This window comes from Micropterus dolomieu, linkage group LG22 (assembly GCF_021292245.1).
Source record: "Micropterus dolomieu isolate WLL.071019.BEF.003 ecotype Adirondacks linkage group LG22, ASM2129224v1, whole genome shotgun sequence".
NCBI classification, from domain to species: Eukaryota; Metazoa; Chordata; class Actinopteri; order Centrarchiformes; family Centrarchidae; genus Micropterus; species Micropterus dolomieu.
Window position 1 is genome coordinate 14,509,191 of NC_060171.1, and position 13,482 is coordinate 14,522,672.

At 39.8% G+C, this 13,482-nt stretch overlaps 3 protein-coding genes across 3 annotated transcripts; 1 reads left to right on the plus strand and 2 right to left on the minus strand.

The window, feature by feature from the left end:
* Nucleotides 1-1,007: 1,007 nt before the first annotated feature.
* Nucleotides 1,008-3,993, minus strand: spi1a (Spi-1 proto-oncogene a). The gene is made up of 5 exons (XM_046037287.1): nucleotides 3,852-3,993; nucleotides 3,291-3,384; nucleotides 3,025-3,209; nucleotides 1,807-1,972; nucleotides 1,008-1,698 (listed from the first exon to the last, which is right to left on the minus strand). Exons 1-5 carry the CDS (start codon nucleotides 3,876-3,878, stop codon nucleotides 1,388-1,390), a joined length of 783 nt encoding a protein of 260 aa, XP_045893243.1. The 5' UTR covers nucleotides 3,879-3,993; the 3' UTR covers nucleotides 1,008-1,387.
* A 1,331-nt stretch (nucleotides 3,994-5,324) lies between these two features.
* On the plus strand, nucleotides 5,325-7,642 carry tmem276a (transmembrane protein 276a). The gene is made up of 4 exons (XM_046037285.1): nucleotides 5,325-5,895; nucleotides 6,305-6,418; nucleotides 6,518-6,655; nucleotides 6,806-7,642. The coding sequence occupies exons 1-4, from the start codon at nucleotides 5,493-5,495 to the stop codon at nucleotides 7,051-7,053; spliced, it is 903 nt and encodes a 300-aa protein (XP_045893241.1). The 5' UTR covers nucleotides 5,325-5,492; the 3' UTR covers nucleotides 7,054-7,642.
* A 3,602-nt stretch (nucleotides 7,643-11,244) lies between these two features.
* Nucleotides 11,245-13,098, minus strand: fibina (fin bud initiation factor a). The gene has a single exon (XM_046037289.1). It carries the CDS (start codon nucleotides 13,073-13,075, stop codon nucleotides 12,446-12,448), a length of 630 nt encoding a protein of 209 aa, XP_045893245.1. The 5' UTR covers nucleotides 13,076-13,098; the 3' UTR covers nucleotides 11,245-12,445.
* Between the last annotated feature and the right edge of the window lie 384 nt (nucleotides 13,099-13,482).

The window sequence follows — 13,482 nt, forward strand, 5'->3', positions numbered from 1 at the left end:
GGGGGGGCTCGTCTCAGAGTCCTGGAGGCGTACAGGTCCTGAAGAGAAGGAAGATTGCAGCCAATCACCCTCTCCGCAGAGCAAATGATACGCTGCAGCCTGTCCTAATGTCAAAGCAATAGTAAATTTATTGATTTTACATGGCAAATTCTATATACATGAGTGTAAAATTACAAAGACTCTCGCCAACTTCACTGGATTTCTATGTGAATTTAAAGAGGTTTTTTTAAAACCCTTAGACTCATAGACTCTGAAAAATGTAACAGATCTATCAAAACAGTACATTGAAACAATAATCTTTTTTGTTGCTTGCATTCTAATTGTATTTGATGTTTTGTTAGGTCATATGCTGTTCCTCTATAGCTTTATGTTGTTTTACTAATTCATCTGTATACTTTTATGCTGAGCACATGTCTGCTGTATATGTACATTTGTTGTTGTCAATAAAGGAAAAAAAAAATGATGATAAACTTTCTGTTGACATGTTGTACAAGTATTCCAGTAAAGCTAAATAAGCTATCAAATCACATCAACATGTGTTTGCCCTTTATTTTGTGAGCTAGGCCTAATTTATTTTAATAAATTGTTAAGTTAATACAGCCCAGTGTTAAATCATTAGGAATTAACTGTCACTATAATAGCCTTTTAGGCTCCAAGATATTGTTACACCCCTGATTTTTCAGCAAACACCATCGTCACATTGGTGTCAATTTTTAGCTGGAGCTACCAGGGGGAAACCCAGGATGGAAACATCAATCAAAAAAATCCATCTATCTATCTATCTATCTATCTATCTATTACTACTTTCTTTTTGCCAGGACTATGTCTTTTTCAGACCATGGTTCCTGTAGATGTGTTTCCCAGCAATTTCATCGTGCTCTTCATCCTGCTGGAGACTCAGCCAGTGTTTACTCTGTAGTTGTTTAGGCCTATACACTACATGTCAGTGTTTGCGTCAGGTGTGGTCTATGACTATGTATTGAATTAGAAATAGAAATACTCTGAAATTTGCACCCAAGCACTGTGGGTTAGGATCTGTTGTTTAATGGTGAATTCAGTTTAATTGAGTAATTTGACAAAAATAATTAAACATAATATTCATTGACACACATTCATGACAAAAGGGTAATGTAAAATCATTCTTTTTTATAGTCCCTGATCTTTAATCGGCCTTTAATCTTTGCACAGACATAAACATACAAACATAATTTGAGTATGAAATGAAGCAGTTTATGGAAGCACATGCCGTAGAGGATGTACACTTGCATCACAAATAAATAGGTAAGAAAACTTGGTGGAAAAACTAAGTGAAATTGCAAACAGGTAAAACACAATCTTTGCTAGTTTAGTGATTTCAGCGTTATGAAAGACAACCTTTGTTCCCTCATCAGTGAGGATGCTGACGTAAGTAGAGGTTCCTCAGCACTAACTCACTGAACTGGTAGGTTAGCTTCTTCTTTACTTTTATAATCTCTCCAGTTTTACCATAGTTCCTCAGAGCTCGAGCCATTTTTTGGTAGGTCATTTTTTTGCGGTTTCCTTTCTGAATACCCCAGTGGCTGGCCAGAACTTCTTTGTGTTTTGTGGAGAACTGGAAGATGCCCTTGTCCTGGTCCACCCACCAGATACTGTCACTCATGTCACCGTTTCTTAGCAAGTCCAGGAGGAACTGGTACAAGCGGATTTTCTTCTTGTTGTCTGGATTGGAAAATATGAGAATTGATAACGCGATTTTGTCTGGCAGTTATCAAGTTTTAGTACATAAGGATTTGATGTCAGTAGAACAATTGCATTGAAAATACTCACTAGTGTCTTTCCTGAAGGAGGAGTTGTTGTGGTCTTCAAATTCATCCTCCCCATCTGATACCTCGAGCGGGGGACTGATTCCTCTTTGTTCCCCTTCTGAGTAGTAATGGCCAGGCGAGGCAGAGGGTTGGTATTGGTAGCACAGAGTTGGGGTGTAATATGGGATCTTTTGGAGAAATGTAAAGCATGTCATAATTCAAGTTAACACAAAGAAGTGATAGAGCTGCACCTTGTTTTGTTTTGCAGTCATTCACTGTCTGACATTTTCGTTTAAACACTGTCATTGTACTAAAAGAGGAAGTAACTCTGCCAAAATAGAATTCATTGCTCGGCAAGACCACATGGTGTAGATGACAACTCAGTGAAAATATCCCCAACTGTCCACATCAGGCGGTTTTGTTTGTTGAGATAACCTTTTCAAATTTTGAATTATGTGAATATATAATGGTTTCTTATAATATATTTATGTATCTTAAAATATATTGTGTTGTTATTATGGTGGCAGCAATAGATTTAGTCCCAAGAACCCTATCTGTTTTACCTATAGTATTCAATTGTATATTCACATGTATATTCACACATCTGTATTAACATTAGAGCCAAAATGATTAGGTGATTAAATGGGATGTTATTTTTTAAGAAAAAACACAAACAAAGGTTTCCAGGTTCTTAATTATGAATTGCTGTTTTATTTTTTGTCTATGAGAGTATAGAGAATATGTTTGACTTTTAGACAGTTGGTTGGATAAATTGAGCAGTTTGAATGAGTCAACTTGGGTTTTGGAAAATTGTGATTTCTTCACAATTGGTGAAATAAGTACCAAAAATAGCCAAAAATAAGTTTTTCTTCTCCTTTTTATTCTTTAGCTCCTATTCTAAACCTTCTACAGACTTTACTCATGGCAAATATAGTGAGTAATATGACTTCTATGATCACATAATGTAATAATAATTGACATAATGCCTTTTCATCAGTGCAAATGCATACTCAATTTCAACTGCATGTTCAATAATACAATCACATTAAAGACTGACCTCATATTATATTTAGGGAGATTTTTCCTGCTTTGGGATGTTGTGGTTTTGGTTGAGTACATAATATGTATATAAAATGTATGTACATTTATATAATCACACTTGATCATATCAATGATATGTACAAATCACATATGAATCAAATATGAACAGAAGAGCATTCATTTCTAGACATAAACCTACTTGTGGTGACACAGAGAGAGGTCCGAGTGGTGGGTCCAGGTGAAGGGGCAGAGACTCGCTGCTGTAGCGGTAGGGTTGTATCAGTTGTTGCGGAGACACAGGCTGAAGCTCTGTGAGGGGATTCAATGGAGAATTCTCAAAGTCCGTTGGCTGGACACGCTCAGAGTGGAAGGTCCATCTATGGTCTGAATAATTGACAGAAGGTATTAAGTACTCAGTCGTGTAGTGACTGATGCTCTTTCAGTGTTTAAATTCAGCCTTCTCACCTTCATATATCTCCCCCACATTGGTGAGGTAGGGATACAGCTCTGCAGGTGGTCGATAATCTTCTGGTTCATTCGGTGTGATTGCCTCTGAGGCCTTTGGAGGGGGAAAATATTATTTTGTCATAGAGAAAGTAAAAGTTTGAGTCTCTGTGTCCTGCCAATTAAGTTAAATAAGATCATTAGTTGTTACACTAGAATTACTTATTTTTTTTTTAAATGTGTTAGAAGTAATAGACCAGGTCACCAGGAGCAACACAAACATTCTTACAACAATTTAACACTGTTATGGGTTACTTTCCCACTTTTCACAGAGAAAACAAATACACATGTCCTTATATAACACAAACAAACCCCCAAAAGTAAGTCTTCTACTTCTTCTCAGGTAAACATGTTAATCAGCAAATGCAATTCCACCTTGATCCCTAGAATTTGGTTACAAGAAAACCTTTTCTTTTTTTCTTTTAGAGAAACAACCGTAGAAACACAGAACAAACCCTAAAACAAACTATCCTCCAATGTCACAAGATCAAAGACATGAAACAATAAAGCAGTGGCACTTACTGACGATATGACATAGCTATCCATCATGTAAACAAGGCAGCATGAGACTCTTGGTTCTTTAAGCTTATGATGAATATTAACTTTTTCTTATTGCTTCACAGAGAAACACGCAACGTCCCTGAGCTCTGACTTCACCATACAAATGGGAACTGAAAGTGAGAAATAAGCCCAGACCCTATACACTCTACGTACGTATCATCCAATTGTCAAATTCAAATGGTCATTTAGTTCCTGATGGCTGAGTGTCATGTACAGTTTAAGCCAGATTATATTTACATGCATTTCCTGCATATTTATGAGGTTTAATTGTACAATAACTCCTAATGATTCCCCTTTTTTGAGAGTAGATTATAAGCAATCGCAGTATATCTATAATTAATAAAATTATGGTCAAGTAAAACGAAGTTTTTGTATCACTGTCCACTTTGTGCAATTTAGAGGCATCTAACGATAATTGTGCACAAAGTCACACTATTAGAATATAAATTTGTTATCACACATATTCATTGTCATGCCCTTGTTGCGCAGGAAACTGTGATTTACCTGTCTTACTAGCAATCACAACAAATCCCCAGTAACATATATTCATGTAGGAATTTTTTAAGAGTTACTGCACACAAGAGCCGAAACCAGAAATGATGTTTGGATTCGGGTGTGTTCCTCTTTTAGTTTGGCATTATGGTTAAAATTGAGGAAGTACTGACCATGAGATTGAAACCAGTGAAAACATGACTGAAATGTCCGGAGCCACTGTGTCCCTGTGACTTGTTTGTGTTTTATTTTTCCCAAATAAATGTAGCATGAAATTGAGATCCAACCCCTTTACACATCTGTCATGACCAGACGTCCTGCTAGACATTAGACAATATTTGCTAAAAACCAATAGGCCCAATCATATATGATGCTGTTTATGGCTAAATAACCACATGTTGGCGTTTCCTTTCAAATATGTACATTTTGATATCTTCTCTAGAGTTGTACAATGAACCAAACAGTATTTTAAAGCTTAATATATTTCACTGTAATTCTGATGTTTGTGCCCTATTGAGATGGAAAGTTACCAGAGGCAATCTGTTAGATATGATGAAATGATTTCCTGTACACCAGACAGAAATGAGGCCCTCTGTGGGGTTTAATATGGCCTGTCTCAGTTTTTCATAACTGAACACTCCAGACAGCTGCAGACAAGGTGATACAGGAGATGGTATAAAAATCTGAGGGTTGACACTTTATCTATATGACTTTGTCAAACTTTGGAAATATCTTCCTACAGATCATGTTTTACTGTGAGAGCAGGCCTGGGGCTTGTTGTGCTTTCAAATATTTGCTCTGTCTCCATCTACTGGAAAGAAATGTTGAACTGACCAGTATCTAGGGTAGACTGAGTTCAGAGGCAAAGAGGAGACAACCAAAATAGCTCATCAAGGCCCACATTTATTTACCCTCCACCTGGGAATTTAGCTCTTTTCGGCTGTGCTAGACAAATCAAAGAAATGAGGGCTTTAGGAATTTAACTGCATTTCAGATTTCCATGTATTGCTGCATTTCCTCCACTCCGCAAATACTGACAACAGCAGCCAGGAGCGGAGTCCCGCTGTCCCGTGGAATTATCACGGCGCCGAGGCGAGATACGCATGGAACATGGCTGCTATGAGGACTTTAACCGCGGCAGGTCTGTTTTTGGCATTTTGCGCTTTGGGACTGATAGCAGTGGCGATCAGTACTGACAACTGGTACGAGACGGACGCCAGGAGGCACCGGGAGCGCTGCAAGAATTATTCAAACAAAAGAAACGACCCCGGCTACATTTACATCTCCAACAACAACCTTCCACTTCGCATGTTGCCAAAGGAGAAAAATGTGGAGAGGAGGGGTTCAAGTGTCAGCGGCGAAATTCTGCTACGGGCTAAGCGGCACTTCTTGCCTCCTGCCCCGGCCATGGAGTCCCTATGTAGTCGGCAGTACAACTCCACCATCACCGGACTGTGGAGAAAGTGCCACCGAGAGGGATTTGACTTGGAGACAGAGGATTTGATCTTTAAAGGTTTGGTTTTGTTGGTCATTATTTGTGCCATAATGTGTTTGTTTTGGATATTTGGGTTGTTATGTGTGAGGCGCTGTCAGTGAATACTTTGTGCGCGAATGCGTTGTCCAAGGTGCTGATGCTGCGCACAGACCCTCGAGGCCTACGCAGTATAACATGGAGTACAGTTACAATGCAATCGACGTGCTGTGTTATTTGCCAGCACTACACATAAACTGTAGTAACAGAAGCCTCGAGATACGTACAATAAGCTACTCCACAATGGTGTGGGTGGATGGGTGGGTGGAGGTGGAAGGGGGTTGGGTGCTTTTTTTGGGGAGGGGGGGTGGCAGAAGAGAGCCTTGTGAGATCCTCCTCTTCTCATCTCAGAGCTTATGTGTCATCCTCTTTGTGTTGTTTACATCCACAGGATTGGTTCCGCGCTGCACACAGATAAAATACTACTACTCATCATCTGCGCTGCCCAGAAATCTGCCAATCAATCTGACGAAGACAATAAGGCAGGATGAGTGGCACGCGCTGCGTGAGTTCCCAAAGCGCCTATTCATAATCTGATGAATAAATGTAGAGGAACTTGGCATCGCCCCAACAAACACTGTCACTTCTCTTGTGCGCTTTGCAGACCTCCAGAGGATGACGGCCAGTTTCGTAGGCATGGCCATAGCCATCATCCTGTTCGGCTGGATTATAGGCCTGCTGGGCTGCTGTAAGGAGCATGATCTGATGCAGTATGTCGCTGGACTTCTCTTCCTCATGGGAGGTAAGATGCACTAGACATAAAGAGCACTACCCTGAATCACCACAGAGGGGCAGTACGGTCTTTGTTAATAAGAGAGTGGTGAGCTGATGCATCAGAGGGGATGAAAATGGATTGCAGTAGTGGACTTATTTTCTTTTTCCTCTCTGGCAGGGACATGCTGCATAATCTCCCTTTGCACATGTGTGGCTGGGATCAACTTTGAACTGTCCCGCTATCCTCGCTACATGTTTGGAATACCAGAGGACATCAGTCATGGTTATGGCTGGTCCATGTTCTGTGCATGGGGTGGACTGGGCCTTACTTTGCTGGCCGGTTTCCTGTGTACACTCGCTCCTTCCCTCTACCCACCACACACCCCTGTGGTGCAAAAGCCTAGACAGGAGAATGGCTGCGTGTGACAGGCCGTTGCACATCCAACAGACTCATCCGGAAACAGTGAGGAGCCCTGTTCTAGAGACAGTTTTACCCAGGGACTCAGAGCAGAGAGAGCTTCCACACAGCTTGGCACAGAGAAAGCACAGGAGACTGGCTCTCGCTCACGTGAAAATGAAAAAGATTTGACTGAAGACAATTTCAGTTCCTCTGGTGCTTTTTTACTGTCCCTCTTCATGAATGAACTGTTCAGTGTTATTGCCTGCTCTTCAAGAGGAGAATAGTATATATTCACATTTTCTTCCTGTAAAATCTGCTAGTTTGAGAAGAAAAAAAAGAAGAAAAAGAAACACTGGCAGAAGATCAATAGCACAACTTTGACAACTGTATTGAAGATCAAACTATGGATGTGTACTGTCACATTTCAAAGGGCAACTGTGTATCATTATGTACTCATTCAAAACAAGATATGTACGTGTACATTTTGAATTGTATGTATGCGGATGCATTTGTATTTATTCAAGGAAAAAATGAGCATTAAGACCAAACTGTGTTTGAGGGAAATGTTTTGTTGTTCTTGAGGTCTTACCCCATCAAATATTTTTGAAAAATAAAACAGCCTTGCAAAACTTTTTTTTTTTTTTGCCTGTGTAACACACTGAACAAATATCATATAAACGTCTTTGTGGTCATCTCAAGTTCCACTGGTATGTCAGCAAGCAGAGAGGCCAAAACCTTTACAGCGTTATTTTAAAAACAGGAGCTGTTTATATTGCTGTTAGTGCTGCAAGCAAGTCTGTTTTATTCAACAACTTCTGAACATTTAAATGTGCAGACGCATGTGTCCAGAACTTGAGTCAGTGACCAAAAAACGGACAGAAATAAAACTATCCAAATAAAATAAAACAGAAAAAGTAATCGTCTGCTGTGCATTATAGTGAAATAAAACTTCCTTTAATAAACACCAGTGATCGATAAAAAATAAATAAATCCAGATTAAATATACTTTAATCTGACAACAGCACAAATTTACACTTGTATTATGATTGATAACTATTAAAAATTTTTTCCCCCATTGACAACATGCATACCAGCCACTGTGAGCTGTAATTGCTTTCGCACAACTTTTATGAGAAGTTAAATCTTTCTGACATCTCATTCAAATTATGGCTTCACTATCTTTTTTCTTGAGGTTTCTCTTCTCCTTAGCATCTCCTTTTTACCATTATATTGCTCAAATTGTATTTATTATTTTCATAGAGTCATGTGCATCTGCAGCCTTGAAATCCCTGTTGTTGGTTAAAACCATGTTGGCCACTGGAGACTGTGTCTTCATAAATAATTATAATGTTCAAGATATAAAAAAATATGTTCTGTATATTATAAACTCGTAAAAAAACAGCACTTTCTGACATGCTGAAAGATGAACTGTATTAAACAATTATAATCTTTTACCATATTCAGCAATTATCTGCTCACTGCTTACTGCTCATGAATGGCTTGTACAAACTGCAGAGGGGCCAGAAGTCATTCTTTACTCAAGTAAATCATCAATACCACCACCAAATAATCCATTAAAATTAGATTTATTTAGTTTTATCAATAAACAAAAGTATGTTTTTGCATTAAAATGTATTTACATATCAGTACTCATTGTGAAGAATGGTTCCTTCTGCAGTGTGTTGTTGCATTGCACTAAACTCTCCCTCATTACAATGACACAAGCTGCATATGTGTTTAATGAGGAGAACGTCCTACATGTCCTATACGTGCCCACATTAAAGAGTCAGTTAATATAGTAGACGGCCTGGCTAGTTTCAAGTCTTGCAATGCATTCAATTTAAGAAGCTCAATCAATCTTTTGCATGTAAAAACTCACTCTGCAAAGCCAGTAGAAACACAGCTGTCAGATAGTCCTAATAGTGCGCTAAAAAGTTCACATGAGCAATTTGTATGCTACTTTATTTTTCTACTTTCATTGCCATTAAATGTTGCACCAGAGCACCAGCATCTCAGACAAAACAAATGGGATGATCAGACTCCATTTTTACTTTGCAGATTGCAGAACTAGACATAAACCAACCTGTCTTTGTTTGTCTTTCTATTTGTCTAAATATCACCAACTTTGATGTAATCTAAATAAACCCTTAATTTACAGAATTTTGTCTCTACTCCTCCGCCGGCAGCTACAAAATGGGTTGCAATGACTGCAGTGTTATCCTTTGGGACACGTCCAAGTAGTGTATGTCCACTAAAAGTGCAACATGACAACATTATGGGAAAGATCCCCATAGAGATATACATTTTTGTTAAACAGTGAGACCCTTTATGATTAACCAGAAACAGCCTATATATCGCTCTTGCTCATCATCAGACAAAAAAACCCAACTGTTATTTCACCACGTAGTCATCGTTAAACACACTTCATTGTGTCAAACTGGACAGAAACAAAAATAAAACTCGCCAAAACAGTCTGTTAGTCTTTCCACTGTTCCAACGATCACCAACTTTGGTTTGGTCAAAATAAATCCTTTATTCACCGCGTTAGATGAGAAAAGAAAGCCATTTATCACTCTCCTCAAAGCCAACAGCTTCACAGCGAGGGACTCACATGTACTCACATGCACATGGTGCCAGACCGGCTAAAACAAAGAACAGAGAAGCTCGGATGACAACACGCTCAAAGGGAGCGTGACGGCTTTCTTTGCTCAGGATGTCATTACTCCACTAAATCTTTACATAGCGAATGTGTCCTGAGCAAGCCAGTTAAGTCCTAGTTGCTCCAGAGGCCTGCGACCTCTGACATGTATAGTAATTGTAAGTTACTTTTGATAAAAGCGTCAGCTAAATACATGAATGAATGGGCCATTATGCATAATGAGTACTATTACTTTTGGTACTTAGAGTATATTTTGATGCTATACTTTTGTACTTTTACTTAAGTAATATTTTGAATGCAGGGTTTTTACTTGTAATAGAGTTTTCTACACTGTGCTGCTCCTTTTTAAGTTAAAGATCTGAGTACTACCACTGTCTGAGTAAATATTAGACTGTAGCGGGTATCTTGTTTTGTTACATAAGTAACATTTGTTAAAGATGTCAATTCAATCTACACTTGAACATGAAAGTAAATTCTTGGCCTTGGCCACAAAATAATCTTAACTCAAGGTCCACTTGCTAGCTTACAACCACATCTCATGGTCTTCATTGGAGAACGGACTTTTGATCAATGGGAGTTTTCTCAGTTGTCATTGGTCCACTGAGACGCATTTGAAAGCTATGCCATGTGTTGACCCACTGTTGAGGACCATGAGATGTGGTTAAAAACCTCTCCTGAAAAAGCTAGTCAGTATGTTAAAATTATTTTGTCATATCTTTCTATTCTCCATAAAGTGTGAGCAAAAACATGGCAGATGTAGCTGAAGGATGGTAATGCTATTAGCTAGTAGTGGTTGCAATATACAGGAGTATTCACTGCAGTGATAATAATAGTAGGACTAGTATCAGTTGTACTGTATTCAGATAAGTCTTATGTTTCTAATAATAACGCCACAGAGGCATGTGGTTTGGGGGCTTTGCACTTTGAAAAGAGAGAGTTCAGTTTGTTCTCAGGTCAACTCTGGTCTGCATTCCTGACCTTTCTTTGTTTGTATGTCAGTGAGGAGAATACCTTCTTCTAAGAGTGTGCTCGACACTCTGACTTGCCTTCTTCTAAGCATCAGGGACCTGAAACCAGTCCACAGAAATAATATTTTTCTATAGGTGGAATTAACGATTTGAGCCAAAAAAGACAAATTAAGTAAGATGGGGGCTTTGCTTATGTGAGCTTTTGTGAACCACTTTACCTTTCCTTACACAGTGGAAATTTAACCACATCTTTTAATCAAATCTTGGGCGCCCTGTGCAGTGCCCCTAGAAATTAAGAGCCATACAGACATATAGGGTTTCTCTACACATGGAGCTCCTTCAGCTCTGGGTTTTTGACGGGGTAGGCTGGGACTGTACTGAGCCACAGAGAGCTGTTTTTAAAAAGGGGTCCCACTGGGGAAGCTGGACTGTGAGGAAAACCAGACAGAGGAAATCACACCCAGTTGCGCCCATAGCAGCCCATCTGGCTCCTTCACATCTGCAGAGATATTATCTCTGTAAAAAGTGGGCACGCTTACGGCAGTTACTTTGTGGTTGTTGCAGACGTTGGCTGGAACAAGAGCGTTTTAATGGTCGTTAAATATTGCTAACAAAGGCATTCAGAAGATTGAATTCAAGGAATTGCAAATAAAATCATCCCGACAGTAGATTTGTTTGCGAGTGTGACCCTGTGGGGTAGAGTTTATGCCTTCAGGAATTCATAACAACTTTCCTCACATAAACACTGTGTCGGAAGAAGAGCAAAAATATATTTCTTTCAGAGATCTGAACAAGCGTTTTTAAGTATATTTGTTTTAAAATGACATCATCCAGAACAACACAGAATTTCAACACAAAACATTTCATATTAACCACAAATGTTATAGATCACAAAAAGTAGATAGTGACAACAGTGGCTGGTTTGGACAAACATATTTCATACTTGAGTAGATGACTTCCAGATGGAAGTGGGAGGCGGTGAAAGACATCAGACGCCAATTAACCAGGGCCACTGGATGGGTCAGGCAAATCTGCCACATGTAGTGCCAAAAACAAATGTGGTGACGTAAATACATGACAGGGAAGGAGGGTCACTTTCCGCTGCCGAAAATCAAAAGTTCAGATTTCAGAGGTTTTCACTGTTTATGTAAACCTCAAGCTTCAAAGGATGGATGTTTTTATAGTATGGCATTGTATGTCTCATGACAAATTAGTAAGGGAAGAAAACTTATGACATTAAAAAAGAAAATTATGGATTTTATTGTTAAAGACATTGAAACATATGGCATCTCTTATAGAGGGAATTAAGATATGTGATGAATATTAAGCATTTATTTGTTCATTAATAACCTAAAATTGTTTAAACAATGTAATTATACCATAAATACAAAAATGCAGCTATTTTAGAAATTAGGCTGACAAATCTACTTAAGGGCTTTTATTTTCATACTCTCCTCTGAATAAATCTCTTCCTCAGAGGTGACACATGGCATGCAGACCTAATTTATGTTTACATTTCCATTTTCCCTCCTGACTCAGAGGAATGTGTTGATGTTAGAGCTCCCCTTAATGGCACATTTCCAAGGAGCAGGGATAACCAAAGGTCAGACATATTCAAGATGCCAAAGAAGGATATTCATAAGCCACAATGAACTTTCCAGTTCTTTGTTGATCTGGAGGGTCCCCTCCCACTCTCTGTCTCTCTCTCTCTCTCTCTCTCACACACACACACACACACCACACACACACACACACACACACACACACACACTATAAACTGCAATAATCCCACTATGAGCCAACGCGAAGATACTCTGTCTTCAGGCGGCTCAGTCTGGTGCCATGACTGCGGATGATGAGAGACAGCAGCTCTTGTTTATCTTTAAGTCCCACCGAGATGTCCGTAGTTCCCCTCAGAGCGTCCCTGATGTCACTCACTTGCTTCATAACATAGCCGTTCAGCTGTTGCTCCTCTCTCAGCTCAGTCTCTTGACTTTGTTTAAACTTCACCTCCAGCTCCAGCAGAGACTTGTCCACGTTTGAAAAAGCCTCTCCGATCTGGGAGATCTCCCGCTGGAGGAACTTGCCGTAGCTGTCCTCCCCGTCCAGGTCGTGCGTCACGGTCCTGCCGATGCCCTCCAGCAGCCGCGCCGCGTCCTCCGCCTGCAGCTTGGTGATGATGAAGTCGTCCCGCACCACGGAGTCCCTCTCTTCAGAGGCCCCGCATGGATACACATCTGAGAATTTAAACAACATCTGGCAGTCCTCCGGGTCTTCAGTCTCGTCGTAATCCCCGTCTGGAACAAAGAAGTGATGGAAAGTACCATTGGAGATCTCCGGCTGGAGGGGCCCGGTGAAGACTGCCGGGCAAAATGGCAAAGATGTGACCACGATGAGCAACAGTGGGACGGGATCCATCATGCACCTCCTCTCGCTCTCTTTGGCGAACAGCATCTGCACTGGCAGCCGGATCCAACGCACAGTTTTCATCCCGACTCATGTTACACAGTCTCCCCCTCACCTAAAAGGCACAGACTGCCTGTTAAAGTCAGGAGGGCCCCTGGTGGCCCCTGGTTACTCCAACTAGTGTCAGTGCAGCACGTCACAAGGCTGTTCACAATATAGTTTCACCAAATTATTTATATTTGAGCAGAGTAGTAGACTAGGCTTTAAGTGTGAATCAGATCATACATTTGTTTGGATGTATCATACATCATTCAAAAGTTTGGCTCTGGAAGTGCAAAATTTCAATCAATCAATTACAATAATTTCATTGTGTGTTTCACAGCATTAGAATCAGGATTAACTTATTGTAGTTGTTATAATTT

Bases quoted from the DNA above. Each gene is read 5' to 3' on its own strand.
- tmem276a (XM_046037285.1), top strand. From the start codon at position 5,493: ATGGCTGCTATGAGGACTTTAACCGCGGCAGGTCTGTTTTTGGCATTT. The intron at 5,896-6,304 runs GTTTGGTTTTGT...TTACATCCACAG, and splicing joins AGAGGATTTGATCTTTAAAG to GATTGGTTCCGCGCTGCACA. The intron at 6,656-6,805 runs GTAAGATGCACT...CCTCTCTGGCAG, and splicing joins ACTTCTCTTCCTCATGGGAG to GGACATGCTGCATAATCTCC.
- spi1a (XM_046037287.1), bottom strand. From the start codon at position 3,878: ATGATGGATAGCTATGTCATATCGTCA. The intron at 3,385-3,851 runs GTAAGTGCCACT...CCCCCTCCAAAG, and splicing joins ATAGCTATGTCATATCGTCA to GCCTCAGAGGCAATCACACC. The intron at 3,210-3,290 runs GTGAGAAGGCTG...TCAATTATTCAG, and splicing joins TGTGGGGGAGATATATGAAG to ACCATAGATGGACCTTCCAC.
- fibina (XM_046037289.1), bottom strand. From the start codon at position 13,075: ATGATGGATCCCGTCCCACTGTTGCTCATCGTGGTCACATCTTTGCCA.